The sequence below is a fragment of the Mercenaria mercenaria genome, chromosome 6 (assembly GCF_021730395.1).
Source record: "Mercenaria mercenaria strain notata chromosome 6, MADL_Memer_1, whole genome shotgun sequence".
Taxonomy (NCBI): domain Eukaryota; kingdom Metazoa; phylum Mollusca; class Bivalvia; order Venerida; family Veneridae; genus Mercenaria; species Mercenaria mercenaria.
The window spans coordinates 85,778,491-85,795,113 of NC_069366.1; the positions used below are offsets into that span (position 1 = coordinate 85,778,491).

The following is a 16,623-nucleotide window of genomic DNA, read 5'->3' on the forward strand; positions in this document are numbered from 1 at the left end:
CATTCAGTAGATTTTCTGAGAGCTGGGCTATTATATTGGTTCTGTTGTAGACATGTTCTATATTTGTTGAGTCTGTAAGTAGGGTTAAGCATTGTAAAGCTTCTTGATTGTGTCTGAGAAAATACCTAGTCATAACATACTGCAAGGTATCAAATTGACTTGACTGTGGTCACCATACTTAACAGTGCATACAATAAATGGTCAGAAGTCAAGCAAACAATCATTACATGTTATGTTGAAAGAACATTTTCTACTGTGCTTTTATGAGAACTTGAATGCGCTTGTTTTTTTTTAATCCTAACCGATTGATAGCTGAAACATTGATTTACTTATTTTGTTCAATAATCATTGTTGAACCATATGACAAGCCTTGGGAAATTGCTAGTTTCTTGGTTTTAGTCAGATTCTTACCTCTACTGTTGTCGGTATCTGCGTCAGCCAAATGTTTTGCTTGTAAGAGGTTACTCTAAAACTACTTGTCTAAGTGCTTTTAATCTTCACAGATATCTTTTGCATTCTGAGATTACCTCACATGGCAAATTTCATAACTCTGGCTTACATTTTGGCAAAATTATGCCCTTTTTCAGCAAAGAAAGTTGCTAAAGCTTTTGCTTGTAAGCTAGTATTAGGTGGAAGGGCTGTCATTAGGCAGTTCTTACTCACTATTCAGACATTTATGAAAAGGAATACAAAGCAGTGGTCAGAAAAAAAGAAATCTGCCAACAAGAAGTTGTTGTGTCCAAACATGTTATCCTTTTCATTTCCACCCAGCATGTGTGGCTTCTGTATTTGGGCCCCGTGGTGTATACTTCTTTGATGGTTGCAAACATACTTCATTTCTGACTGGACTGACTGCTATAAATGTTTCATCTCAGACCTACTGAGGTTTCAAAATTTATGAATCCCTGCATATGTTATCACTGTCATTGTCAAGTTACAAAAAAAAGTTCAGTGTGTTTTGTTATTGCAGAAAAAATTATAATCTGCTGCAAATGGCTGATGTTTTGTAAGGGGAGATAACCAAATAATGCCCTGATAGCTTTGTGACAGTACATTATGATTAGTTATTAGTCCCCTACTGGTTGAAAACCAGTTTCGGGGACTATAGGAATGCACTTTTCCGTCATTCCGTCCGTCCGTCTGTCCGTCCGTCCGTCCCTCCGTCCGTCTGTCCGTCCGTCCATCCGTCCGCAATTTCGTGTCCGGTCCATAACTCTGTCATCCATGAAGGGATTTTAATATTACTTGGCACAAATGTTCCCCATGATGAGACGACGTGTCATGCGCAAAACCTGGACCCCTAGCTCAAAGGTCAAGGTCACAATTGGAGGACAAAAGTCGACAGGGCTTTTTTCCTGTCCGGTCCACAACTCTCCCATCCTTGAAGGGATTTTAGTATTACTTGGCACAAATGTTCCCCATGATGAGATGATGTGTCATGCGCAAATCCCGGACCCCTAGCTCAAAGGTCAAGGTCACAATTTGAGGTCAAAGGTCAACAGGGCTTTTTTCCTGTCCGGTCCATAACTCTCCCATCCATGAAGAGATTTTAATATTACTTGGCACAAATGTTCCCCATGAGGAGAGGACGTGTCATGCGCAAAACCTGGACCCCTAGCTTAAAGGTCAAGGTCACAATTGGAGGTCAAAGGTCAACAAGGCTTTTTTCCTGTCCGGTCCATAACTCTCCCATCTATGAAGGGATTTTAATATTACTTGGCAGAAATGTACCTCATAATAAGACGATGTGTCATGCACAACTTTCAGACCCCTAGCTCAAAGGTCAAGGTCACACTAAACAGTCAAATGTTAACATAGCATGAACAGGGTCTGTTTCGTGTCCGGTCCATAACTCTGACATTCATTAAGGGATTTTAATATCACTTAGCACAAGTGTTCCCCATGATGAGACGACGTGTCATGCGCAAATCCCGGACCCCTAGCTCAAAGGTCAAGGTCACAATTGGGGGTCAAAGGTCAACAGAGTTTTTTTCCTGTCCCGTCCATAACTGTGCCATCCATGAAGGGATTTTAATATTACTTGGCACAAATGTTTCCCATGATGAGACGACATGTCATGCACAACACCCAGTACCCTAGCTTAAAGGTCAAGGTCACACTTTGAGATCAAAGGTCAAGAGGATTTTTTTCCTGTCCGGTCTATAACTTTGTCATGCAAAGCAGGATTTAGATATCAGTTGGCACAAATATTCCCCTGGATGAGACAACATGTCATGCGCAAGAACCAGGTCCCTAGGTCTAAGGTCAAGGTGATATTTAGAGGTCAAAGGTCAAATTCAAGAATGACTTTGTACGGAACATTTCTTCTTCATGCATGGAGGGATTTTGATGTAACTTGGAACAAGTGTTCACCACCATGAGGCACCCTTGTTTTTAGAATTACGTCCCTTTGTTGTTACTATAAATAGATTTTATTGTAACTTTTTTATTACTGGCGGTAGAGAAAAATCGAGACCACTTTTCTGTGGTACAGCATGCATGTTACATCCAATTTTTAGGTGTATTTTGACCTATCTCTACCTGGTAAAGGGTTTCTTGTGGACTTATATTATATAGATTTTTTTTTTTTTTTTTTTTTTTTTTTTTAAAGATTAATTTCCCTTTGTTGTTACTATAAATAACTTACATGATAACATTTTTATAATCAGCCAAAAAATTCAATATGAAAACAACTGTGGGTTTTTATATATGCACATTTTAATCCAAGTGTGTTGTTATAACATATTGTATATGTAGTACAATATTGTTTATACATCATTGACAGATATCAGTTCATTATGTTATATTGCAGTAGAGAAAATTAGGTGCCTTCCAGTAGGGGACTTTGTATTGCATGGCAATACTTCATTCACTTGTTCTGCATGTCATAGCTCATTCTTATGGAGGGATATGAATTCATGTTAGTGCAGAATCCCAAACTTCTGATTTTGAAACTGGTGTGAGAGACGGCAGTCTTCAAAATCCATGGTACCTGTTCCATAATTTGTCAGGAAATATTCATTGAGTGCATGGCTAAATTAAAAAATTTCGCTGCAGTAAATATAAAATGTCACTAAGTTCATACAGTATTCCATAGATATTCTTGAACAAAATGTGAATGTTTGCACGTAAATGAAATATCTGTGAAGTTTTACGTTAGTTTTTGCATTACTAATAGAAATATGGCAGACAGAAATTATTGTTAATTGAATAACATTATAACAGATACGGGTCAGAGTAATCCCACTGTAAGATACCGTCTCAGGTTTGTTGTCCGATTTCAATAGTAACGCCGCCAGAAATTTCACTTTTCCTGTGAAAAACTAGACTTAAATGACGAAACACATTGAAGAATGAGCCACATTTGTTTCTATAGCGTGACAAACAACTTACAAACTAAACTTTATCAGTAATATGGCAACTTTTGTCTATGAAAGTAATCGTAATGTAGCAATTTTTTATTTATAATATAGCACCTTTTTATACGCCTAAATGTGATAATAATTAATGGAGAATATGCGGACCGTTTTGAGACAGACATTCATGGATTATTTTTTTATTGGAATGCTTATGGTTGTTTTAGCTATTTTCTTTCCTATGGGAATTTCGTTTTAATACTTGAATTTTTATTTCGTTTTCTTGTTCAATTGAAATTGAATCTTTCGCTTCAAATTATTTAAAGATACAGACGGTCTGTGTTGGTGAAATGGAATGTAACAAATGCGATGAAAGTAACAAATTATTAGATATTTCTTCTTGGCATGAAATCCTACTTAAAAACTAGTTTTATTCAAAGATTTTTCACATAAATTTGAACATTGCTTTTGAATTTTCACCTGGTGTTATATACAACGAATGCATTTCTTATAATTTTTTTTTTTTTTGGTATTTGATAATTCAGATACTGCAACCGTTGGTTATTTATATATTTCTTTGGTATCGTTATTGTTTTGTTTGTTTGTTTGTTTTGGGTTTAACGCCGTTTTTCAACAGTATTTCAGTCATGTAACGGCGGGCAGTTAACCTAACCAGTGTTCCTGGATTCTGTACCAGTACAAACCTGTTCTCCGCAAGTAACTGCCAACTTCCCCACATGAATCAGAGGTGGAGGACTAATGATTTCAGACACAATGTCGTTTATCAAATAGTCACGGAGAACATACGCCCCGCCCGAGGATCGAACTCACGACCCCGCGATCCGTAGACCGACGCTCTACCTACTGAGCTAAGCGGGCGGGCTTGGTATCGTTATTGAGATATTTAAAACAGTTGTGTTGGTGGTGTAAATTGTGATCCAATAAAATCCTTAGCATTTGTAGAAGGAGTATTTGTAAAGGGTGCATGAAATGATGTTTGTTTTGGAGCAACTTTTTTTTTATATTATTTTGAAAACTTTGTGATGACATCATTTGCAAACCCAAGTTTTGCGTCAGAGATTGCGGAAAATATAGAAGTGCCAGTTCTTTTTATAGCGCTGTGTATTTAATTTCAATCAAAACATCATAGAAATATATGTTTTTTATTATACCAATGATTAAGGTTCATGAAAAAATGTTTCCACCAACTGTGACCTCAAGATAACTCAAGATAAGTAAAGTGGAGTGAATGGAATAATGCGTAATTTCGAGATAAGTATTGTTGTTTAACTGGAATGTGTTTACTACAGAATAAATGCCATAATCTTTGAGCCAAATACCGTAATCACTTGGTATGTTTGCAGGCCATCTTAGTATCATTTTAACCTTTTCTCTTTTTTCCATTGACACATTGTATGAGCTTTGCTTTCATACTGTGATTAGCTTTTCCACACTGATAAGAAGTTTCGATTTTTCTTAAATCTTTGACAGATTTCTATTTCACAGTAAGGCCCCTATTTAAGAAATGAGGTCAAACATCTGCAAAAGTACATTGGAGGGCGTGTTCTTTTGAAACAGCATTTCTTTGGCTTAAACATCTTTTTGTTATCATCGGCATCAAAACACAAAACTGTCTCTATTTTTTTTTTTAATAAAAGAGGATAGTGACTTTACCGATAAATTTTTTTGATTAATTAAATAGTTGTGCATTCATTTGACAGAATATTTTGAAACACTCAGTTTGAAAATAACAAATCGGATAATAATTTATTACATGCGCGTGATCAATTTTTCCATAGACAACAAAATTTTGATATGTAATGATTAATCTGAATTCAGTGTCTTAAGTTATTAAAAAAAAATCTTAGTAACTGAAGTATTTTCATGATGACAATGGTAAGAGGTATGCAGAATTTTATTTATAGATGTCAACTCTTAAATTCCATGTCAGTTTGGAATTTTAAAAAACTGACATATTTTTGACAGTTTTTCACTAATTTAAAATTTGAATATTAATGGAATAGAGGAAATATTATAAAAAAAATATATATATAATCAATAATATCATTGAATCTTGTAGATTGTTTAAATATCATTTTTTATTTTTCTTAATTATTACATTTGAACTGGAGATTTATGTGATGTTTTTTTTCGAGTGCTATATCCTTGAAACATCTTTAAAAACTTGAAATAAGTCCATTTTTTATCAGTTTAGTTCATTTGTTACTTTCAAAACAGACAAAGTAAGTATTTGTTTTACTGAAAAAAGAAATAAAGAGATAAGCCAGTAAATCAGTTTCAGATCTATATAAATCCGAGAGCATTTGAAATTCGAATAATTTATTAGGAGGTTATCTAATGTCACAATATGAAGTTGTTAATGCTGTTTTTCTCAATTTTCTGGTGTAACAAGTTAGTGACAGAAAGATACAAGTACCAAAGTACTACTTGGAATAAACTGAAACATTGTGTGAATTTTAGTGAGTGAAAATATGTGGAAAGTAATGTTACGACTCGCATTCTGAATAGTAAGGTTATAAAATGAGTCAAGAAAAACCGAAACGCAAGATAAGCGCTGCCTTGCAGCCTCCAAACATTGCCGAACATGGTGGCCATCTTGCTACAATTAGTGAGTCGGGACCCATGCGGAGGGTCAGTCAGGAAGGACAAGGTCCTATTCGTAAAGTGAGTACAGAGTACGGACTTAGGCGCGTAAGTGGGGAGCATCACGATGGAGTCCAAAGGCGACCTAGTGATTCTAACCGCAAAGTTAGCAGTTATAGCGTGATGGGACGTAAAACAAGTTTTATGACAGCCCCTGAAAAATTGATCAAGGATAAGGTAAGATATTCAAGGTTGTGATGAATGCTAATTCTATGAAATTCAAATTATTTCCTTCAGTTACTGTGTGAGATTGTTTATAACTTAGTAAATTATATCTGAATGAGAATATTTGAGAATCAGTCAAATTTCCACCTCAGCCAGTACAAATAGTGCCCGATAGTAAGTTAATCCATGACAAAAATCCGATGCATTTGTTTTGGTCAAAATAAGATGAAAAAAAGTAACACAATTTCAGTAATTTTGAATAAAATGCCAAAGCATTGTCAATTTTCACAATTCTGTCTAATGCACAATTATGTTTAGGTATGGCAGGTTTATTTTGAGGGGATTTTTTGAGATGTCAAAATTAGTCAATGTTTAAAGATTTAATTGATGCTCAATGTCATGGCTCATTTATTGAAGATTTGTCAGTTCTGTAATTAGTTGCAGATCCCCTGTGAAAAAGGTTCATGAACTTCATGAATTTATCATGAATTTTTAAGAATTCATGAATTATCAGAAAAGTTCATGAACTACAAGGAAAAGTCACTAACTTAAATTCATGAAGTCTCAAGTTCAAGAATATTACTTTCATTTCATGAACTTGTAAATCTAGTTCATGAACATTTCAGAAAATCCATTAAATAATTTAAGAAATTCATGAACTTGAAAATGAAATTCAGATAATGATTGAAATTGTGATTCAGGAACTATAGGGTTATGACCCTGTAAAAATGTTCTAGAACTAGTATTAAGTTCTTGAACATTCAAGAACTTCTGAAGAACTTAAAGAACTGTTCTTGAACCAGCATAACAGTTCTTAGACTGTGATTCTAGAACAATGATAGTTCTTGAACATTGGTTCAAAAACTGCAAAAGTTCAAGAACTTATAGAACTTTACCAGTTCCTGAACAGTTACTGTTGGTCTAGACTAAGACTAAGAACCAAAATTGTTCATGAACACAGGTTCATTAAAAGTACTAAAATTCAAACCTTTTTCTAAATCAGTGTAACCAGTTCTTGAAGCCAATTGTGAGTTTCTGAATTGTTCATTCATTAAATATAAAACTTAGGTTTATTACCTTTTACAATAAATAAGTTCATGAACTTTCCATGAATGTTCATGAACATTAAATTCATAATGTAACATGATTAGTTTCCATTATTTTGTTGCATGTTGGGATTCAGCAATTTTTGAGAAGTTTGTGCAGCAAATAAGAAGGAAATAATTATCATACTACAGTTAGGAATGGTTTAAAAGGAACATGAGTATACTGAAAATCAAATAAGTAATTATGGTGTTGTTATAAATCATTTAAAAAAAATAAAATCCTTTTAAAATGTCACAAGTTTTCACGACCCTGAGCAAAGCTAGTATCTGAATTTCGATCTTGAGATTAAAGTAAATAATACAAAGTTTAACTTAATGTTTTGTATTTTATACAGCAATTGTTTACTTCTTATTATGCTCCCAATCCCACTCTAGTTTACTGTTTTACTCAACATGTCATTTGTCGAGGGTGGAAAATGTCATTGTCACAGTGACTCAAGAGAGACTAAAAAAAAAACAGTCTTGACCAGGCTAACTGAACAACACTTTGACCTACAGGATTTTTTCTTGTATCAAGCTCTACCAAAATTGTTAAAAGAATTCCATTACATGCAGATCTCTCAGGTTTCATAGTGTTACACTCCTACCAGGTTTCCTTGACTAGTTCATGAATTTGTTCATGAATAAGTTCATGAACTTTTTCTTTTTTTTACAAAAATAATTCATGAATAAATATTCATGAAAATCAAAATTTATGTTTCATGAATTTCAGTATAAATTAAAATTCAGGTATTATTTTTAATTCATGAACAAGTTCATGAATATCAAGTTCATGAATAAAAATTCATGAAAATCAAAATTTATGTTTCATGAATTTCAATATTCATGAATTTGTTCATGAATTAAAATTCATGAATAAATATTCATGAGAATCAAAATTTATGTTTCATGAATTTCAATATTCATGAACTTGTTCATGTATTATTTTTAATTCATGAAAAATTTCATGAATATCGAAATTCATGAAACATAAAATTTGATTCTCATGAAAATTTATTCATGAACTATTTCATGAATAAATTCATGAAGTTCATGAACCTTTTTCACAGGAGGAAGTCTGTCACAAAAAAAAAATAGGTAAGTTTTACAGGCCTGCAACTATGAAGAAACAACTACATGTATTGGATTGAAACCCTACTCCTCTGTCAGAGAACTTGATTGTAATTAATTCAAATTATGGCCCCTATCTGACTGAAGTTTTACATGCAAAAGTATTGCATGCAAGTTGTCATCAATTTAACAATATAATGTAAATTTGTAATATATTATAACAAAATGACTCAGTTAAGTAAGTCTCGCTAATTTAAGTTATGGGCCTTGTTCAACTAATACAGTGGAGCTACTGTCTTCTGGACAGCTTTTGTTATACCTCTTTGACCTGCAAAATTCAGGTGAGCATTCTAGGGCTGTCAGGGCTCTCTTGTTTGTGTAGCATGATAACACTTATGATGGTTTAAACAATATGATCTACCACTTTGTTGCAAATTTACAAAGTTCACGTTTTTTTTGTATTGACTTTCAACAATTTCTAACTCAGGGATCGAATTTAACGGTCACTAACTCGCAAAATTCGAGTAAGAATAAAAAAATGCGAGTAGAAAATCATGGCACTCGAATATTTTTGCGATCACGTTCGAAAATCGGGGAATTCGCTCAAACTGTCCTTTTCTCTTTAAAAACTCCTTTCGGGCAGTTAATTTACCGATAATCACGTGACTGCTTCTAGACGCTTGTCGCTTTATACAAAAGTAATTATCGGATATGTAAGTAAGCGTCTAGGCAATATTTGTTTTCATTTTGGAAAAATGTAATTTGCAAAATTCTGTGAAAATGGAGAGGAAATAACATGTTTCTTGGTGCAAAAAAGCCCGCGGAGCTCGAAAATGCTAGCAACACTACCAACTGTGACCTGAGAAAAACTTAAAAGATCAACGTCAAGCCAAAAGTCCAAAGAATCATTGAGTACTTTGGTTTGTATCGTACTTTCAAAACCAGAAAGTCCCAAGCCTGTCCGGACTGTGAACTTTATATGAAACCAAACAACAACAAAACAACTTGAATTTAGCACGTAAACAGCTTTTAAATAATTGCTAGTGGAACCCTTCATTTTGCTAGTGGAAAAAAATGGCACCAGCAAAAATTTGCTAGTTGAAAAAAAAGTTAAATTCGATCCCTGTAACTTTTACAATATAGACAACATCTCAGCATATTGTATAATATTATGTGTTTTCTCAACATTTTGTGTTAACTTTTTTTGTCCCCCTTTCCCTGCCCTTGTCTGTCTGTCCATCCGTCCATCTGTCCAAATTTGTGTTGTGCATATCTCAAGAAGTATTTGACCCAGAGTCCATAAACGTCACAGGAGTGTTACCGGTATTCAGCATGTGAAGTTGTGCACCTGATGTTTTAATTTGGATATCACACAGCCAGATCAGAGTTATGGCCGCGGAATAGTAAAAAATATGCATAAAAGTCTGTGTCACTTTTATCTTAAAATGCATTTGACCTAGGGTCATAAAACCATGTGAGAATATTATTCAGCATGTGAATTTGTGCACTGAGTTTCTTTTGGATTTCACTCTGCAGGACCAGTTATGGCCCTTAGTCAAAAATATTCATTAAGGGCATAAAAGTTAGTGTCCAATATATCTCAAAATGTACTTGACCTAGAGTCATTAAAAATTAGAGGATTGTTACATAGCATGTGATGTTGTGCACCTATAAAGTGTTCTGTTTGGTATTTCACTTAGCTAGACTAGGGTTATGGTCCTTGACAGATTGAAAAATGAAACTTATAAGTTTGTGTGGCATATATCTTTAAAACATTTCACCTAGAGTCATGAAACCATGTAGGAATATTATTCAGTATGTGAATTTGCGTACCTGAGATTTTTTTTGGATTTCATTCTGCAAGACTAAAGTTATAGCCCTTGACTTAGTCAAACATATGCATTAAGTGCATAAAAGTTTGTCTCTTAAATATCTCAAAATATACTTGACCTTGAGTCATAAAACATTAGAAGATTGTTATATAGCATGTGAAGTTGTGCACCAGGTGTTCTGTTTGGTATTTCACTTAACACATAAAGTGTGCAACCTAATTTTTTCACCAATCAGAGCGAGATATTTTTCAAAAAATGTTGCTTCTTATTCCTGAAGACCAATGTGACTGTTGGAATAATTTTCGAAGAACGGCTCTACACACCAATGACCCGTATTTCAAAGGAAGCCGACACATTTTTGTTACTTCGAGGTGTCAATCAAAGGTAGCTGGGGAATCCGATACAATTTGTAAATGTCAATTAAATGAACAGGAGTGACTCTGCAATTCTGATTGGTCAAACGTAATTTCACACTATGTCAGATAGAGTCCATGAAGAGAATTCTTCGAGAAAAAGAAACTTCGGTCAGTCACTCTGCTACGCTCTGTTTCCCTCCGGGTTTCTTTTTCACGGAGAATTCACTTCATAAACACTATCTATCACAAAGTGCTAATAAGTTTGTGCTGCATATATCTTCGAAAATATTTCACCTAGAGTCATGAAACCAACTTTCACATTATCATTGAATTTTTGAAGTAGTCATTGCTTTCTTAGTATAATTCTATAACTTTTATATTGTGTTGGTGTGCTGTAAAACCCAAATAAATAAATAATTTTTATGAATATTTGTGACATGATAAAAAAAAATCTGGCATATTTATGAAAAAATCTTACTTTAGACATAACTTGTATAGGAAGAGTTATATATGTCTTGATTTTGTTTTGTTTAGAGCAGGTATTGCTTCCTTGTAAATTGAAGTACTTTGTTTGAGGCAAGTTTTGACTACCTTAAAATTGTGATACATTTTTTCTTTGATGCCATTGATTGCTTACTTTTATGGAATAAATTGGTACATGTGAGAAACATGAGCAGTTAGCAAACTGCATGGTTACCTAAATGAAATTGTTTTAAAAAGTGGCTAAAAACAGCAAAATTATTGTACACTGTTTTACATGCAGTAACAGAATTTCAGATTTGTTTATGATGAGAGTTGTATTTTTTTATAGGTTTGTGGCTAGAATGGCCTATGAGAAATTATATGTTTAATGTTCCCTTTCAATTAATGTTAAAAGAGAGGTAACTTTTGTTTGCAAGGTTACAGATAGATTAAAGCTGTCACAGTTATTTCCCCTTTGAACTTTCTCACTTTCTCCACTGTTTGTTTATATGTTGCTAACGGTAACCAGGTATATTGCTGTTAGCTATTATTGAACCAAGAATGTTATTTAAAATATTGAAAACCCATAAACTTTACAAAGATAAGTAGTAAAAGGTGAAATTCAATACACATTATCGCCTGCACGACTATTTGAGTTTATGTAAAAACTCGTACATGTCATTTATTTCCCTGACTTTGAATGTTTGTTTGCGATAAACAAAATCCTGTTTGATCTATGTCAGAGTTGAGAAGGCGTAGTATATCTTTTGAGAAAGTTTTTGAACAAGGGGGATATCGGTGTTCAGTGTTATGACCCTGTTACATATTATATTATGTTTAACATACCAATTTTAATGTATAAAGTTTCACTTTATCAGTATATTTTTTTGGTATTAAAATTTTGTGAAATTGAGTCTATGGTCCAAATTCCAATATTACGCTACATTATTATTGTGAATACGAATAAACTCTCCTTTAGGCCGCAAGGAGACAAGCAAAATACTCAAGTTATCTAGAGGGCTTTGAATGATCCAAGCATGAAATGTGAGGAAGGCAGGATCTACATGAGTTTCTATGCCCTCGGCTTAGCTCAATAGGGAGAGTGCAGGTCTATGGATTGCGGGGTCATGAGTTCAGTTCCTGGGCAAGGCGTTTGTTCTCTGTGACAGTTTGATAAAAGACATTGTTTCTGAAATAATTTGGCCTCCACCTCTATTTCAAGTTGGGAAGTTGGCAGTTACTTGCGGCTAACTGGTTTGTACTGGTTCAGAAGCCAGGAACACTGATTAGGTTGACTGAATGCCATTACATGAAATACTGTTGAAAAATGGCATTAAACCCAAAACAATTTAACAAACATAAAACAACAACAACAACAAAAAGCATGAGCGTCTAGGGTATTTGGGCTATCACCAATGCTCAAGCAAGCTGTGTTTGTCGTACTTTCAGTCTTGTATTTCAGGTAACTTAGGGTTTGACACAAAATGGTGCAGAGGAAGAGTCTTTCATTCTAGCTTAGAAAATATACACTTTTGGATTCCGTTTATCAAGGTAGAAAATTCATGTAATGAAGTGGTAGCAAAAAGGTCTGCACAAATTGTTGTTTTACTTGAAACATAAATTTAACCTTAAATATGATGCCATTTCAGGTGTCTGACTACACATATGTGGCCTTGTTAATGTGATAAAAAATATTTTTGATGGTTATGGCCCTTCTTACATAGGTCTTAACCCAGTTGGTCTTTTTAAGTGAAGAAGAGGAAAACTCACCATGTAGAGCACACCACACAATCAAGGAACTGAAGAGGTCATGGGTTTTATCACCTGGTTGAACAGTGTTCTCAGTGACATTTTTACAGACATCAGTATGCCTCTTTCTCTTATTCATATGGGGAAGTTTTAAGTTACTTGTGGAGAACAAATTTTTACTTGTATAGAATTGGACCACAACTGCATATCCTGCATCTAGCTAGACTAATTAAAAAAAAAGTAAGTATTCTGTCTGCAGCCATAACACTTGAAGGCCATGATTATAAAACGGTAATGACAGTTGCCAAGCAAGACTAAAGTATGATTTCTTCAAAGTTTCTGTGTTTCTAAGTTTATTGAGAGTTTGTGTACAAATACCATTCCCTAAAACTTTTAATTTCTTTAAGTAGATGTTTTAAATTTATACTACAGTAATATTTCATGGTGTTAAGACATTTGATTTGGATTTTCTTAAGAGATAAACTTGAGAAATCGATATTCTTAAGGATTAGCTATAAATGAAAATCAAATTCTCTCAAGGTAAAGAAGAGTAGTATAAGTGTAATTATGTTTACTTTGTGGTACATGATACCTACTTCCCCGATAGTGATGATATGGTAATGAAATAAGTGCAAACATTTTAATGGAATATGCTAATTTTTATATTTTAAGTAGCCGAGCCGTTTGTTTATGAGGTTCTGCTGGGTGTTGTTTCAGTTTTAGTTTTTCACAAGTTTTGATACCAATAAAATAAAAATTTGGGGGAAGGGAATGTATATCAGTCAAGAAAAAAACCAGAAACTGGGTTTTCTTAAGGGTGTATTGCCATAGTATCGGCTATTAACTGTAGTTTTTTAACAACTGGCTAAAGATCAAAAATGATGTTCCAGTTTGATCTCAGGGTTTCCAGTGTATCAGGATAATCCATTTCCAGGCCTGTCTTAGTATCGTCCATTATAGCTGCAAACTCTTTTCCAGCCTGACATAATTGTCTGTAGAACAGCCAAATGTTTTCCAGCCTGACATAATTGTCTGTATAGCAACGAAACATTTTCCACCCTGACCTTGTTTTGATCATACAACAACAAAGCATTTGTCAGATATTCTTCTTGTCCTTTAACAACACAGCATTTGTCTGATATTCTTCTTGTCCATATAACAACAATGATATTCTTCTTGTCAATATAACAACAAAGCATTTGTCTAATATTCTTCTTCTCCATATAACAACAAAGCAGTTGTCTGATATTCTTCTTGTCCATATAACAACAAAGCATTTGTCTGATAGTCTTCTTGTCCATATAACAACAAAGCATTTGTCTAATATTCTTCTTGTCAATATAACAACAAAGCATTTGTCTGATAGTCTTCTTGTCCATGTAACAACAAAGCATTTGTCTAATATTCTTCTTGTCAATATAACAACACAGCATTTGTCTGATATTCTTCTTGTCCATATAACAACAATGATATTCTTCTTGTCAATATAACAACAAAGCATTTGTCTAATATTCTTCTTCTCCATATAACAACAAAGCAGTTGTCTAATATTCTTCTTGTCCATATAACAACAAAGCATTTGTCTGATAGTCTTCTTGTCCATATAACAACAAAGCATTTGTCTAATATTCTTGTCAATATAACAACAAAGCATTTGTCTGATAGTCTTCTTGTCCATGTAACAACAAAGCATTTGTCTAATATTCTTCTTGTCAATATAACAACAAAGCATTTGTCTGATATTCTTCTTGTCCATATAACAACAAAGCATTTGTCTGATAGTCTTCTTGTCCATGTAACAACAAAGCATTTGTCTGATATTCTTCTTGTCCATATAACAACAAAGCATTTGTCTAATATTCTTCTTGTCCATATAACAACAAAGCATTTGTTCACCTGTAAAGACAAACCATTACAACAACAAATAATTTTTAGTCTGATATTCTTCTTGTCCATGTAGCAGCAACATGCAAACCAATTTTCCAACCTTGCCTACTGTGTTATTTGATGTACAAGGGCAAACATTTTTCTATCATGTCACTGTGTTATTTGATTTGCAATGACAAACTGTTTTTCATGAGTCTTAAAGTTGTTTGATATATAGAGACTACCATTTTTTGTGAGTCCTTGTGTTGTAAGATAAACAAGGACAAAACATTTTCTAAGATGTATTTTTGTTATTTGTTTGATTTGTAACAGACAAACCATTTCCACTGATGTCTTTGTAGTGTTTGGTATGTAAGGACAAACCATTTCCCCTGATGTCTTTGTAGTGTTTGGTATGTAAGGACAAACCATTTCCCCTGATGTCTTTGTAGTGTTTGGTATGTAAGGACAAACCATTTCCACTGATGTCTTTGTAGTGCTTGGTATGTAAGGACAAACCATTTCCACTGATGTCTTTGTAGTGTTTGGTATGTAAGGACAAACCATTTCCACTGATGTCCTTGCAGTGTTTGAGGTATGTAAGGACAAACCATTTCCACTGATGTCTTGGTAGTGCTTGGTATGTAAGGACAAACCATTTCTTGTGATGTCTTTGTAGTGTTTGGTATGTAAGGACAAACCATTTCTTGTGATGTCTTTGTAGTGTTTGGTATGTAAGGACAAACCATTTCTTGTGATGTCTTTGTAGTGTTTCAGGTATGTAAGGACATACCATTTCCACTGATGTCTTGGTAGTGCTTGGTATGTAAGGACACACCATTTCCACTGATGTCTTGGTAGTGTTTCAGGTATGTAAGGACAAACCATTTCCACTGATGTCTTGGTAGTGTTTGGTATGTAAGGACAAACCATTTCCACTGATGTCTTTGTAGTGTTTGGTATGTAAGGACAAACCATTTCTTGTGATGTCTTTGTAGTGTTTGGTATGTAAGGACAAACCATTTCCACTGATGTCTTTGTAGTGTTTGCTATGTAAGGACAAACCATTTCCCCTGATGTCTTTGTAGTGTTTGGTATGTAAGGACAAACCATTTCTTGTGATGTCTTTGTAGTGTTTGGTATGTAAGGACAAACCATTTCCTGTGATATCTTTGTAGTGTTTGGTATGTAAGGACAAACCATTTCCTGTGATATCTTTGTAGTGTTTGGTATGTAAGGACAAACCATTTCCACTGATGTCTTTGTAGTGTTTGCTATGTAAGGACAAACCATTTCCACTGATGTCTTTGTAGTGTTTGCTATGTAAGGACAAACCATTTCCTGTGATGTCTTTGTAGTGTTTGGTATGTAAGGACAAACCATTTCTTGTGATGTCTTTGTAGTGTTTGGTATGTAAGGACAAACCATTTCTTGTGATGTCCTTGTGTTGTTATTCCATTTCCTGTGATTTCCTTCTGTTGATTGACACGTGGTGTCATTGCACTGTTTAGTATAAAAGGACAAAAAACTGGCTGTGTTTGATGTATAGGGATAAAACATTTTTCAGTTGAACCTTGTTTCAAATTTCCAGTTGAACAGCATTTTCCAAAGATATTACCTACATAAAGCACAGTCTCTGCACACTAGTATATGAATCAGTTATTTCGGTCTGTTAAGTGGTGTGTATAGCCACACCGAAGAGTAGTTTTAGAAGATGAGAACATGTAAAGGAGATTAGGGCCTCTTTTTTCTCTGTATATCTAATGACATTGTAATTTAATTGATCATTAAATCTCTATCTTAGCTCACTTGTTTCTAAGTGAGTAAGAGCACTGTCATAAGATCATAGTATAGGTGATAAAATGATGTTTTGATCACCTGTTGGTGAGTTTCAAAGGATTTTTTCACAACAGTGGATATTTTTTTTTTTTAAAGGATTCTAATACAGTTCATGCAGCAAGTTGTTTGTATTTTGCAATTTCTGTCTAGATTTTATACTTTAATTTAGAATCTATTT

At 34.0% G+C, this 16,623-nt stretch overlaps 1 protein-coding gene across 5 annotated transcripts in view; it reads left to right on the forward strand.

Moving 5' to 3' along the window:
* The window catches only part of LOC123548325 (dynein axonemal heavy chain 5-like), a 146,568-nt gene that overhangs the window by 14,531 nt on the left and 115,414 nt on the right, over positions 1–16,623 (forward strand). For 2 of the 5 annotated variants that reach the window (XM_045335501.2, XM_053546531.1), the window contains exon 1: positions 5,791–6,197. The exons of 2 other annotated variants lie outside the window; for them this stretch is intronic. In XM_045335501.2, coding sequence (XP_045191436.2) covers positions 5,898–6,197 — 300 coding nt within the window. In that variant the 5' untranslated portion in view covers positions 5,791–5,897. Of the gene's footprint in view, positions 1–5,790; positions 6,198–16,623 lie in introns of those variants that run through there. One more of the 5 variants, XM_053546532.1, reaches the window with a different exon arrangement.